At 38.0% G+C, this 12,783-nt stretch overlaps 1 protein-coding gene across 3 annotated transcripts in view; it reads right to left on the reverse strand.

Moving 5' to 3' along the window:
* The window catches only part of LOC116844041 (UPF0746 protein DDB_G0281095-like), a 45,088-nt gene extending 32,610 nt beyond the window's left edge, over positions 1–12,478 (reverse strand). The window contains exon 1 of one of the 3 annotated variants that reach the window (XM_032815152.1): positions 12,156–12,478. Coding sequence is in view for 1 of the 3 variants with exons in the window: in XM_032815134.1 (XP_032671025.1) it covers positions 8,022–8,036 (15 nt within the window). In the remaining 2 variants the exon portion in view is untranslated. Of the gene's footprint in view, positions 1–8,021; positions 8,350–11,777 lie in introns of those variants that run through there. The other 2 variants (XM_032815144.1, XM_032815134.1) reach the window with 2 other exon arrangements.
* Between the last annotated feature and the right edge of the window lie 305 nt (positions 12,479–12,783).

Raw genomic sequence — 12,783 nt, forward strand, 5'->3', positions numbered from 1 at the left:
TTTGATTGCTTCCGCTTCTCTTCGAAGTTGTTCGCCCGGTTGCGCGGTCGCGCAAGATGTGGCGGTTACAGAAGCATTGTAACGCTTTGCTACAATGTGCTGCCGCGTCACATGTATTTCAAGAGCTCCCGGCTTTTAGTAAAGTAACTTTTATGTACCTTATCAAAGTATCGGTAATATTTTTTTACTTACAGTTATAGTAAACATAAGCATTCAAAACATAATCATTTTTACCTCTACATCTCGTTTTGTCAGAGTTCCAAAATGTTTTGTTTAAACGCGTAGGTATCATGGTCCTTTTCATGGTAATTGATCGCAAGTTCAGCAATGTTCGTCGGTATAGTTGGTATCTCCTCTATCGATGGCTGTGGTATCATTCACGTCCAGTCGAAAATGAAGCGGTAGCTAACTTACTAGAAATTGATAATGGCCCACTTGGAACGTTCAGGAAGAATTCAAGTGGATCATAATCAGCTTCCAGCAAATTACGCGATTATTTTATTTTCAACTGAATATAAAATAATTATATAAATTCATATAACATATTATATTTCATATAAAATATTATATATATTTAATATAAATATAAAATATTTCATATAAAAAAAAAATATATATATATATATATATATATATATATATATATATATATATATATATATATATATATAGCATTCATCAAATGAATTATATGCTATACCAGAGTGTTTGGTAAACATATTTAAGCATCATTGTAATGTTACTTAGCAATGCGCTCATCAAATAATTTGATATTATTGACTAAATATCTTGTTATACGATTATTCACCATACCGTTTGGTAAACCTAAATAAAATTCTGGTTAGTATCATCAGACATTTCCCTCAATGCATATATCGCAAAAGAGTATAGAACTTTTTTGCTTACTTCAATCCGTTCTATATTCTGCGCTCGATAATTGGTAAGCTAAGAGAAAATCAATATTGTAACAGAACGAATTTTTATGTATTTAATCGTAGCAGTATTCGGTGTTATATTATCGCGAGTAATCAGCGGATAAAGAAATTAATTACACAATTGTAGTATGGAAAGAGCTGTAAAGTGCATGATATTTTGTGTGGCGTAAGAATTTTGTACAGTTCATATTTTTAGGGCGAATGTCGTGACATCTAGGGAAGATTGTAAGCAGACATTGCAAATTTCTATAATTCCGACGGATGATACGCAACGACGACATCAAACGTAAAGATTACAAATAAAAACGACCCAACAAGGACAGCGTGAAAACGTCTGGCACGCTTTGTTGTAATTGAATAACAACAAATGATATAAATTCTCAATACTCAAACGTGATATTTCAACGTTATTTACACTTCTTTATCTGAGAAAAGGAATATCATCTTCATTAATTGCAATTTTACTACGCTCAGTTGAAAATAAAATAATCGCGTAACTTGCTGGAAGCTGATTATGATCCACTTGGATTCTTCCTGAACGTTTCAAGTGGGCCATTATCAATTTCTAGTAAGTTATCTACCGCTTTATTTTCGACTGGACGTGAATGATACTACAGCCATCGATAGAGGAGATACCAACTATACCGACGAACATTGCTGAACTTGCGATCAATTACCATGAAAAGGACCATGATATCTACGCGTTCAAACAAAACATTTTGGAATTCTGATAAAACTCTGATGTAGAGGTAAAAATGATTATGTTTTGAATGCTTATGTTTACTATAACTGTAAGTAAAAAAATATTACCGATACTTTGATAAGGTACATAAAAGTTACTTTACTAAAAGCCGGGAGCTCTTGAAATACATGTGACGCGGCAGCACATTGTAGCAAAGCGTTACAATGCTTCTGTAACCGCCACATCTTGCGCGACCGCGCAACCGGGCGAACAACTTCGAAGAGAAGCGGAAGCAATCAAAACGCAACAGTTATGAGATAAAAACTATAAATATCTATATAATAAATATGACGTCTTAAAGATGGCTTAAAATTTTTCAGACGTCTTATGTCCCGATTTAAGACGTTTTACATTATTTTAAGATGTCTTTAAGATGTTATTTTAAAACATCTTAACGACGTCTTGTTTAAGACTACTTTAAGACTTCTATATACAGAGTGTCCCAGACCTTCCTCCGCATTTTTTGTGGGAGCGTAAAAGCGCGGCTCAGTGATATAACGTGGTGACATCAGCGCGCAACAAGTGGAAGAACAACACGCCACTGCGCTTTTACCTCTGGTCTTGGAGCGCTGCAGCTCGAGCGCTTCTTCCTCTATTATTCAGCGCGTGTTTTTCCTTTATAATTAATTTCTGGGCTATTACTGCGAATATCGATATAGGACTTTTATATTTACCTTAACCTCCCAGATAGTACAGAGAATTGTAAAAGAATTCAGTCGTATGTCACCAATTCTGAGTTTATTTTTAGATACAAAAAGAATTCTGTTCACTGAACTGAACTCTGAAGAATTCTTTTTACATCTGAAAATAAACTTAGAATTGGTGACATACGACTGAATTTTTTTTTAATTCTTTTTGAATTCTCTGTGTTATCTGGGCTGTTCTACGTTCTTATAAAAAATGCGGAGGAGAGTCTGGGATATTCTGTATACGATCGAATAAGAAAAGTCACCACATAGTCGTGTCCAATGGTAGCCAAAATATCGCGGATATTATTGCATTGCTTCGAACGCACGCTATCAATCCAGCATAATTATTTGTTCGTCCTGAAGAATATCATTGAAAAGCGCTATCGTAATCGATGGTATTGCATAAGGAATAGTTTGTAGGCGACGAGCCTAACGTAAACTGTTCTCTTTCTGTTTATTTCATTTACCGGCCAGCGACATATGTACTGTGTGCATTGATATGCGTTACGTGTTGGTCATGCCTAGGGTAGCCGTAAAATCGCAAGATGATCGAGGGTTGTCTCATTTTTCGTACGTGCACGCACAGGCATGGAGAACAAAAAGATCGCGAGTCTTTCGAGAACAAGCGAGCAAGGAACAGTCTCGAGCTAGTTTTTGGAGAATACAAATCGTCAGAACTGTACAGCGAAGAATAAATAACTTAAATACTCAGTACCGATTCGCCCATAAGTTATAATGAACTCCGACTAAATTTTACCTAAATTAAAATTGACTAAATTATTACTCTACAGTAGAATTATTACTCTCGACAAATTTTCATTCTCCAAACCCGCCCAACTCTAAACTTAAAAAACTCTAACTTAAAAAAACTAGGGAGCTATTGGGACAAAGAGTGGAAGAATCTCATACTTCGCACTCAACAAATTTGAATTTCATTGTCGATTTTCGCGGAGACTCGGCTCCAGCTCGGCGGATAATTTTATTTGAGAACTCGGTTATGGGTATTTACTGGATAATCTTCTTTTTCCAAGTAAAATAAATAAAATAATTAAAATATATATTCAGTTTTCAACCGCATAAAGAAGGAAGGAATTCAAAATTAGACAAGGATTATATAGTATCAAAAAAGAATCATACTAATTCTCAGATTACAAATTAGTAATTTATATAAAAATATAATATACGAGCCCAATTTAATCATATAGTTCAATGAAATTTGAAAAGTTTTGCTTTTCTCTTTATAATAGTAGAATATTTATTTAGAAGAAAATTCTATCAGTACATCATTTCATCAGTTATGATATAGTACACAATTGAAAGTAACACAGGAAACAAAAAGCAGCCAACAAGCTATTTATGGAACTTGAACCTTGCTGCGGATTAATGAAAAGCCACAGTAGGCAGGATATTCAGAGGTGGGAGTTCCATATGAAAAATATTATTTGGAGTTATATCTCGAATCAAATTCAAACAAAAAGATTCATAACGATCTCACCCAAATACTCAAAGCTAGCTCACTCTCTCTCTTTCCCTCTCTGAGTAAGAAAGAACTAACTTTACTAACTGGATATTGCTATTTGTTTAAGATTGGTAAGGTGGACAACAGAACCTGAACTGAACCAATCGTCTCTGTAATGAAGCAAAAGAGACAGCGAAACTCTGCCACTGTCCTGCTGTCTGTCACAGAAAGCTAAGAACCTTTTACCACACGACTACAACTGACGGATATAGTTAGAGAATTAAATTCTAAACAATAAGATTTATCAAAAACCTGTTCATTAAATAAGTTAGGGAGTAGTCACAATAGGCCTTGTAGACCGCAGTGAGCCTAGGGCAGCCTGTAGGGTGCCTATGGATTTCTCTCTTATTATTATTATTATAATGATAAAGACCGCACATTCGGAATACGTTCTAGAAGCTATATCTATTGTCGGTCGACTTCGAGGGCGCAGAGAAAGGGAAGTATTAAGAAACGCATCTGCTTTGATTGCAAAGAAGTCATATAAATTCACGAAATAATACGTTTGATTCGTTTGTAATTAACGTGCCGACCGCATCATAAACATCGAAATGTAATTGCCTACTCCATGTTATTTTAAATCAGACTCAATAATATGAGTCAATAATCGTTTGTTCATCTTTAGTGACAATTTCGAGATAATAGGTTCGAGGCAGGCGGTATGTTAAGAACGTAGGAAGCAAACCAAGTAAGTAATACGCGAATGTCTTTTGTTGTCGGTTCTCGGTTGCGACGTCGAGCATCAGCTCGACACATGCTCCGCAAAGAAGAAGAAACAAAAACCGTGAATCGCGGTCGTTAAGTTTCCACTAAAGTTCTATACGCGAGGCTTGTCTAAAGACCGTCGGGGAGCTTCACTCTCTTCCATCGGAGCCGGTTAGTTGTACGCACGCGATTTTCAATGCGGTCCGGAAATTCCAGTTCGAAATATTAAGTTCCGTTCTGGATTATCTCAATTTTATTGTCGATACCGGCCGTGTCATTCGGACGTGTTATAGTTGCAAATGGTGAGGAGCTTGCGGTGCGTGCACGCGGATTTCAACGAGCCGTATGTTTCTCACGTGTCCGCGAACGACTCGTGCTTGGCCGCTGCACAGGGACAAATAGGAATTTACTGTTCAAAAATCGCTACAAATCACAATTTTTTAGCTATTGGGATGAATTTTTTTTTTAATTAAACATTAATTAATATAGAAAAAACTGTCAAGCTCGATTTAAAAAAAATTCTAAATGTTGCAATATTGTTAAGAATTTGTAAAAAAATATCAAGTTTTACGAACCGCTTTTCCAATTGGAAAACTTTCCATCTTTTCGCTGCACAGTACAGTGTACTAAGATTTTCAGCATCGCTGATTACGAATCTGATATAAAATTAAAATTTGGCAGTTGATAATTGCCAATCTCCTGTCAACATAAACAAAATTACTATGCTCCTTATGTGCCATTAATTTCTCACTATTAATTAAATCTATTCAGGAGCTTTCTATTATTTCGGTTGAAAATTACTATGTTTTAACCCTTTAAAGGTTATATTTTATAATTCATGGAACATTATAATAACATTTTTTTTAATGAAATATTGTAAAAAACACTCTAAATAGCGTATTTATAAGGTTTCAACTGCCCGATCCTGAGTGGTCCTTAAGTTGGCTCAGTATTATTGGTATCAATAATACTTAAAGGGTTAATATAATACAGTAGCGTAGTCAGTGGAGGGCTGAGGGGGCTGCAGCCCTTTTCTCCGAAATTAATTTTTTGGGTTGCGTTAAGTGTGAGAAAAATTTTTTCGAATAACCTTTTTTTTGCTCGTCAAAAATAAAAAGTACAACCTCCCTGAAACCTTTTTCTGGCTACGCTACTGATATATATACCTAATATATATGTTGCAATAGGGTGTACAAAGTCGTTCAATAAATAATGAAGTCAGTATTAAGATCTGGTATTTAACAACTGTCAATCCCATAGCCGATATGAAAAAAATATCTCTGTAACACGAAATGTATTACAGTATATTACGTTTAGGTTGTTGAATGTATTATATATTAAGTTTAGATTGTTGAATACGAACTTAATGTCAAAATCAGGGTTTGGCACTTGAGAACTGCCAACATCATGAAAGCGGAAATACAAAATATTTAAATCCAAAACCTATAAATAGAAATCTCATAAAGTTATAGACGCAAACCAATGAACCTTAGAGCTCTAAATCCAAAACCCCTAAATCCTCTCGTAAAATCCCCAAAATGATAAACCCAAAATCAATAAACTTGTAAATCAGAAAACCATAAACGAAAACCCATAAAATCAATTGTCTTGAACATAAAAGAGACCCAAGACACATAAACTTGGTATCTCCGAAACCCAAAACCTATAAACCAAAGATGCATACAATTACAAAGTCGAACCAATAAATTCAAAACCAAAAAGTCGTAAATCCGAAATCTGTGAGATCCGAATACATAAAAGTATAAGTCGAAACTAATAAACCCAGAATCAATAAACTTAAAACAAAGAACCCTTAAACCCGAAACACATAAACTTGGATCTCTTAAACCTAAGCCAATAAAAACCGAAATCAAGTAATCATAAGCCCGAAATCCGTAAATTCAAAGCCTCGTAAACCCAACATCCATAAACAAAATACCCATAAGGTCATTAATTCAAAACCATATGATAAACCAAAAAAAATCATGAATTCTGAACTCTTAAACACAAGATACATAAGTCGAAAACCAAAAAGCCAAATCAATGAACCCCAAATGGATATAGTCGTAAACCCAAAATCTAGAAATGCAATATTCATGAACCCTTTAAGTATCACTGGTACCAATAGGGACCATTTAGGATCGGGCAGTTAAAACCTTATAAATGCTATTTAGAGTGTTTTTTATAATATTTCATTAAAAAAAGTTACTAGAATGTTCCATAAATTTTGCGCCTTAAAGGATTAAAACATAATGATTTTGTTTATGTGGACAGGAGATTGGCAGTTGTCAATTGCCAAATTCTGATTTTTATATCAGATTCGTAATCAGCGATGCTGAAAACCCTAGTACACTGTACTGTGCAGCGAAAAGATGGAAAGTTTTTCAATTGGAAAAGTGGTTCGCAAAACTTGATATTTTTTTACAAATTCTTATCAATATTGCAATATTTATAAGAATTTTTTAAAAATTCGGGCTCGACAGTTTTTTCTACATTGATTAATTTTTAATTAAAAAAAATTATTAAAAAAAATTAAATTAAAAACGTTTAATTAAAAAAATCCCGATAGCTATAAAATTGTGGTCTGTAGCGACTTTTGAACAGTAAATTTCTATTTGTTCCCACTGTGCGCTGTGCTCGTTATGTGGTTGAGCTGCGTTTAAGGTCCAAATCCTTCTCACGACAAGGTCGGACCATCAATTCGTAATGAGTTAGATCTCCGTGTTTTTACGTTAGTGACAGAGATCAAGATTTAAGATTAAGATTTAAAATTTAAGATCAAGATTTACTCATAACGAAATCGATTCAAGCGTTATGCATTTCACTGCGCTCGAATATCGGTGGAACCAGAGGTCACCCCTGATTGGTTCATTCGATCTCGTATTCAACCGGTGTGTTAAAGACTGAATTTAGTGATTGTATAAACTGAGTGAACTGTGCTATCGTGTCAGAGTAAAATATAATTATCCGGTATAAATTGTATTCAGATGCTTTTCTCATTCTTCTTTCCTTTTTCTTCCTTTCGTTCATTATCTTCATCGTTCCCGTTAGACTCAGGATCAGTAAACTTAAAACAAAGAATCCTTAAACCCGAAACACATAAACTCGGATCTCCTAAACCTAAATCAATAAAACCGAAATCAAGTAATCATAAGTCCTAAATCCGTAAATTCAAACTCGTAAACCTAACATCCATAAACAAAACACTCACAAGGTCATTAATTCAAAACCATATAATCAAAATCGATAAAATCATAAATTCGAAACTCTTAAACACAAGACCCATAAGTCAAAAACCAAAAAGCCATATCAATGAACCTCAAATGGGGAGATTGGTTGGCAAGAGATTGGCAGTTGTCAACTGTCAAATCCTTAAGTGTAAACACACGGTATTAGCGGCTACACAAAATTTTACAAGATTTTCGTCTTACCAGCTTGGTCCACATGCCTCGCTTCTCCTGGATCTTGATCCCGTTTGCACATTCCTCACTCGCGTGACTGGTCGGTTTGCCAGGACAGCGTACAATACGATTGGCTAGGCAAAACCTTCCCGAATACGGATCTTTGAACGAGAATTGATACAGCCTCCTATAAGCCCTTCGATGCCGTCGTATCAATCAAAAACACCATCGCAATCGAACCGTGAGTCATTTATCAATTTTGATACAATTTTGATACTCGCGCGGAAGCGAGTTGGATACTTTTATTCCGCGGTAACGGAATAAGCACTTGTGATCTGGAAGTCGCGGCTATTATGGCCACGACTATTATGGCTATCTGCATACAGAACGCAGTAACGCTTGCCGCGCGGCGAAAGTTGCTTAAGGAAATAATGCGGTAGCCAATCAATGTGCTGTTTTTCCGTAAGAGCTAGAAGGTTATTATGGAATATTGATTGGCTGTCGCACCAACTTCCACCGCGCGGCAAGCGTTGCCGCGTTCTGTGTGCAGGAACCATTAATGTGTAAGCTCCCACGCGTTATATCACGTGCGGAATAGCCATTCCCGCTTCTCGGCCTCCCTCGTTTGGCGTAACCAGGGAACAGATCCCCACACTCCGACCAGCCGCTGTGTACCTTCCCTCCATCTGTCCCGGCTTCGCTCTCCACTCCATCGGTGAGACGCTATAAATTAACAAAACACGGAACGGTTCCCCCACCGCGCGAACTGCCGATTACGGAACGCACACAAATACAAAAATGGAATATGTGCCGACCGCCTCCTCACGTAGCGACCGACCCCGCGCGATCCCTCTCCCTTCCTCCAGGCTTTGCCTTGTCATCGGCCAAATCCAGCATATCACGATGTAAAACAAAGTACACAAAAATTGATTTATTTGAAAAGTTTGGGCATGCTTAGGATTTTAATTGTATTATATATATTTTTTAATTTATTTGATTAATTAATTTATTTTATTTTACTTTATAATATTTTCCCAAAAGTAACTGTGATGTACTATTTAATAACATAACAGTTTAATTTGATCTAAATTTGTAGCATAATGAATGTAGATAAATGTCTTAATTAGTGACCAAATAATCTCATCGTAAAAATAAAGAAGTATATAAATTTATTAATGAAAGTAATAGGAGTAATTACATTATTCGAATATTACAAATCAGTACAAAATCAAGAATGCGTTACTAGCTTATTACTGACTTAAACATGGCAATTTATTGGCTAACACATATATATGTACTATTTAATACTTATACTATTTAATCTAGAGGAAAAAGTATGATATTAAAATGTTTGTTTAAGAGTCAAGCAATTAACTTGGGAAATCTTCCAACAAATGCAACGATCGGACTCCACATAATTGGAGGCTATCCCCCGCGCTCGCAGCTCGCAGATCACGCTGTCTCATTTGACGAGACAACGGTTATCATGCCAACTATTCCGCTTCGAAAACAATGTTTCACGAATCAGGTGACAATACGTGGAATTAAAAAATGTTATTGGTACACAATTTATGTCCCAAACACACGATAATTACCATAGCTTGATCATTCTATTGATTCGTGACCAATCAACGCGTGCCGTACATACAGTAATATTAAGTTATATTTACTTCTGGAAATCGTGACGGAATTTAGTTGCGAGTTATTTTTTTGAAAAGTTGCAACGCATATAAATCAGGCTCATGCCTCTCTCATTCTCGGCTTTCGTTCGTAAATTCTGTCGCCACTCGTTATGTATGTTTGCTGATGCCGTCGAGCTTCCTCCGCGAGCATAAGTTCAAAATATTCATATGTTAGATTTACGAGTTTGAATTTACGGATTTAGGACTTATGATTACTTGATTTCGGTTCAAAATATTGTCGCGGAGCGCGATTTCTTAGTTCTCTCTCAGACGCTGTTTCACGACAGTATGCAACTTTTACATTCAATAAATTTTCTTTGTAATTAGTATTTGTTCTTCTTCCTCTATGGAAGAGCTAACGATCGCATTTGTATTCGCACTTGTACATTGCCCCACGGCAAAATCTCCGTCGTTCGCGAGCCAAACGTGCATCAGAAGAGCCTTACGAATAACGCTCGGCAAGATATTCGTTACGCGCTAGCAACGCCGTAGTAACGAAATCGCACAAAGAGGATTTTCGATGAATGCGATTTTTGTGGTCGGTTGAGCTACCCTCGTTCAGAATCGCTTTCGCCGTGTGGTTACACGGCAAGTATACCACCATTAATAACTTATATGATCTGAAGTAAGCGGTATCAATATTGAGTTAAATTTTTCCCCATCCTTCCAGCGACTTCTTCCAAAGAATCTTGTGATATGTGCACAGCGCTGGATGAACACTCGATTGCTCGGCACAATCAACCCGAAACAATGCTATTTTTTGACTTTACAATAAACAAGATTTACCAACTACAGTTCTTTTTAGGAATATGACGTCATTTTTTTTCAATATGTCATTTTATGCCATATTTAATTTGAATTGTTACTATTCGTGTTTTGAACGTGTTCTAGAAGATATCTTGGAATATTCGCAAGACGTAAAATATGTTGGAATATTCGCGTATCGCTTTGTTCACGCTTCGGTCATATGAAATTAGCACGGCTGATTAGGATCTTCACATAACGCGATCTCATTCGCTAAAACCTCGGTAAACGACGGCAGCTTGTCCCAGCTTGATCATCCTATCAATTCGCGGCTAATTAACGCGTGTGGAATATAAGCAATATTAAGTTACGTATACCCCTGGAAATCGTGATGGAATTTAGTTGCATATTATTTTTTTGAAGAGTTGCAATGCATGTAAATCAGATTTCTACCTCTCTCATTCTGGATCCTCGTTCGCGAATTTTGTCGCCATTCGTTACGCATGTCTGCCGATGCCGTCGGGCTTTCTCCACGAGCTCAAAATACTATACGGAGGCACGTAAAACAAGCGAGCGAATTGAAAAACAGCACTTGAAATTCATGACAACGCGTAAAGTTACTAAACTCGATAACAAACATCTTTGGTCTCTGAAGGTTTTAAAACTCGTTCGCTGTCCACGTCCACGCTCAGTTTTGTTTAATCTCACAGTCGCAGCCAAACACTTTTGTGCGCGCCTTCGTTTCGGTTAATCACGCGCGTATCATCGTTAACTACTGATTTTATTAATCTCGCGAGCGTGTTTGCACGTCGTGGATTTTGTGCGAGGATGGCTCCCTTAATTTGTTAAAATCAAACAATTTTCGTGCCGTATTCGTAGATCGTCGGCCGTTTCGCGCTCGTGGCTAGATCTCCGTCGCGCAAGGGCGTTCCGTCGGACGTTCCTTAAGATCTCCGCCGTCAAACTCCAGCTAGTATCCAACGCGCAGAAGCAAGACCTTCGCTCGTCCGAAGGCTGGCCGAAGATCGTAGGCGCGCTTTCCTTCATCACGGATCTCTGTTGTCGTTTACCGAGGTTCCGACCAGTGATAGAAACTTTGCTCCGCGAGCAGCACGCATCAGCACGGGAGGGGATACCTTTGCACTCACACGACCATGTCCATGAGCCTCACGGACACGATCGCGTGAGTGCGTGCGTATCCCCTTCTGTGTTGATGCGTGTTGCTCGCGGGGCAAAGTTTCTATCACTGGTTCCGACAAATGAGATCGTGTGACGCATCGCGCGACGGGACGAGACATGAGGGAAAGCGTGCGTGAACATTCGGTAACCAGTTTATGAATTAAATTGTGACGATACTCACCGCTTCAGCACGTGCTGGACAAAATAGCTAGATACTACGAATCGATCGACGTTCAGGCGAGCGAATATCTTGCTCTTGCACGTTAGATGATGTAGTTTCGCGACGGAAATCTTGAATCGCGTCCGACGAAACACGTCGCAGATCTTGCGCGCGAACGATGGAGATCTTGCCGCGAAACAGCTACTCAATCACGAACGCGATACGGGCGTCAGCTCACAGGCACGATACGAAACAAACAATTAACTTCTTAACAAATGAGAATCGTTTTCGCACATAAGAACGCGTGCGCGCAAAACGAGTTTAGCCGACGGTACGCATATTTTCGTTCCTCCCTCACTCGTCAGGAACTTCACCAAGTCTCGTAATAATTCGTCTTACCGTCAACGTGGGCACTTCTGGCGATCGGGTGCTCGCAGAGCGAGCGATTTATACCCCGAACATTATTAATATTTTAATAACGGAAAAAAGGAGATTGGTGAATTAAAGTGCGCGAAATCTCATTGAAACTAAAAGGCGATTGTTTCTTAGCGAAACACACACACACACCACACACCACACACACGACACGTTCGATATACATCGAAAACTAATCGTTACTGCACTACTCGCACATCGACGGGTCTCGTTCAGAATGGTTACTATTGCGCGCTTTCGCGAAGCTTCCACCGCGCGCTTTCGCGAAGCTTCCACCACGCGGTTTCGTGGAGCTTCCACTGCGCGTTGTCGCCAGGTAACCACTGAGCGCTGTTGCGGAGCTTCTACCGCGTGCTGGCGTTGTCTCCTGGCGACGCATGCTCATAGAATAGGTCTCGCACAGTGGGTTAGAAGTTGAAGGCGCTAGATTATTATCACTATGCATATGGTATAGAAACAACGTATTTATTATTTTAGTATACGCCCACAAAAGGCGTAAACAAAGAGATTATTTTGGATACATCCTCCAACGCGTACACTTCATTCGTGTCGAGTGCATAGATACGCGCGTTCTCGCCTCGCCGCGCGCGAT

The sequence above is a fragment of the Odontomachus brunneus genome, unplaced genomic scaffold (assembly GCF_010583005.1).
Source record: "Odontomachus brunneus isolate Ranch 3 - 2012 unplaced genomic scaffold, Obru_v1 Obru_scaffold_003, whole genome shotgun sequence".
In the NCBI taxonomy this organism is placed as follows: domain Eukaryota; kingdom Metazoa; phylum Arthropoda; class Insecta; order Hymenoptera; family Formicidae; genus Odontomachus; species Odontomachus brunneus.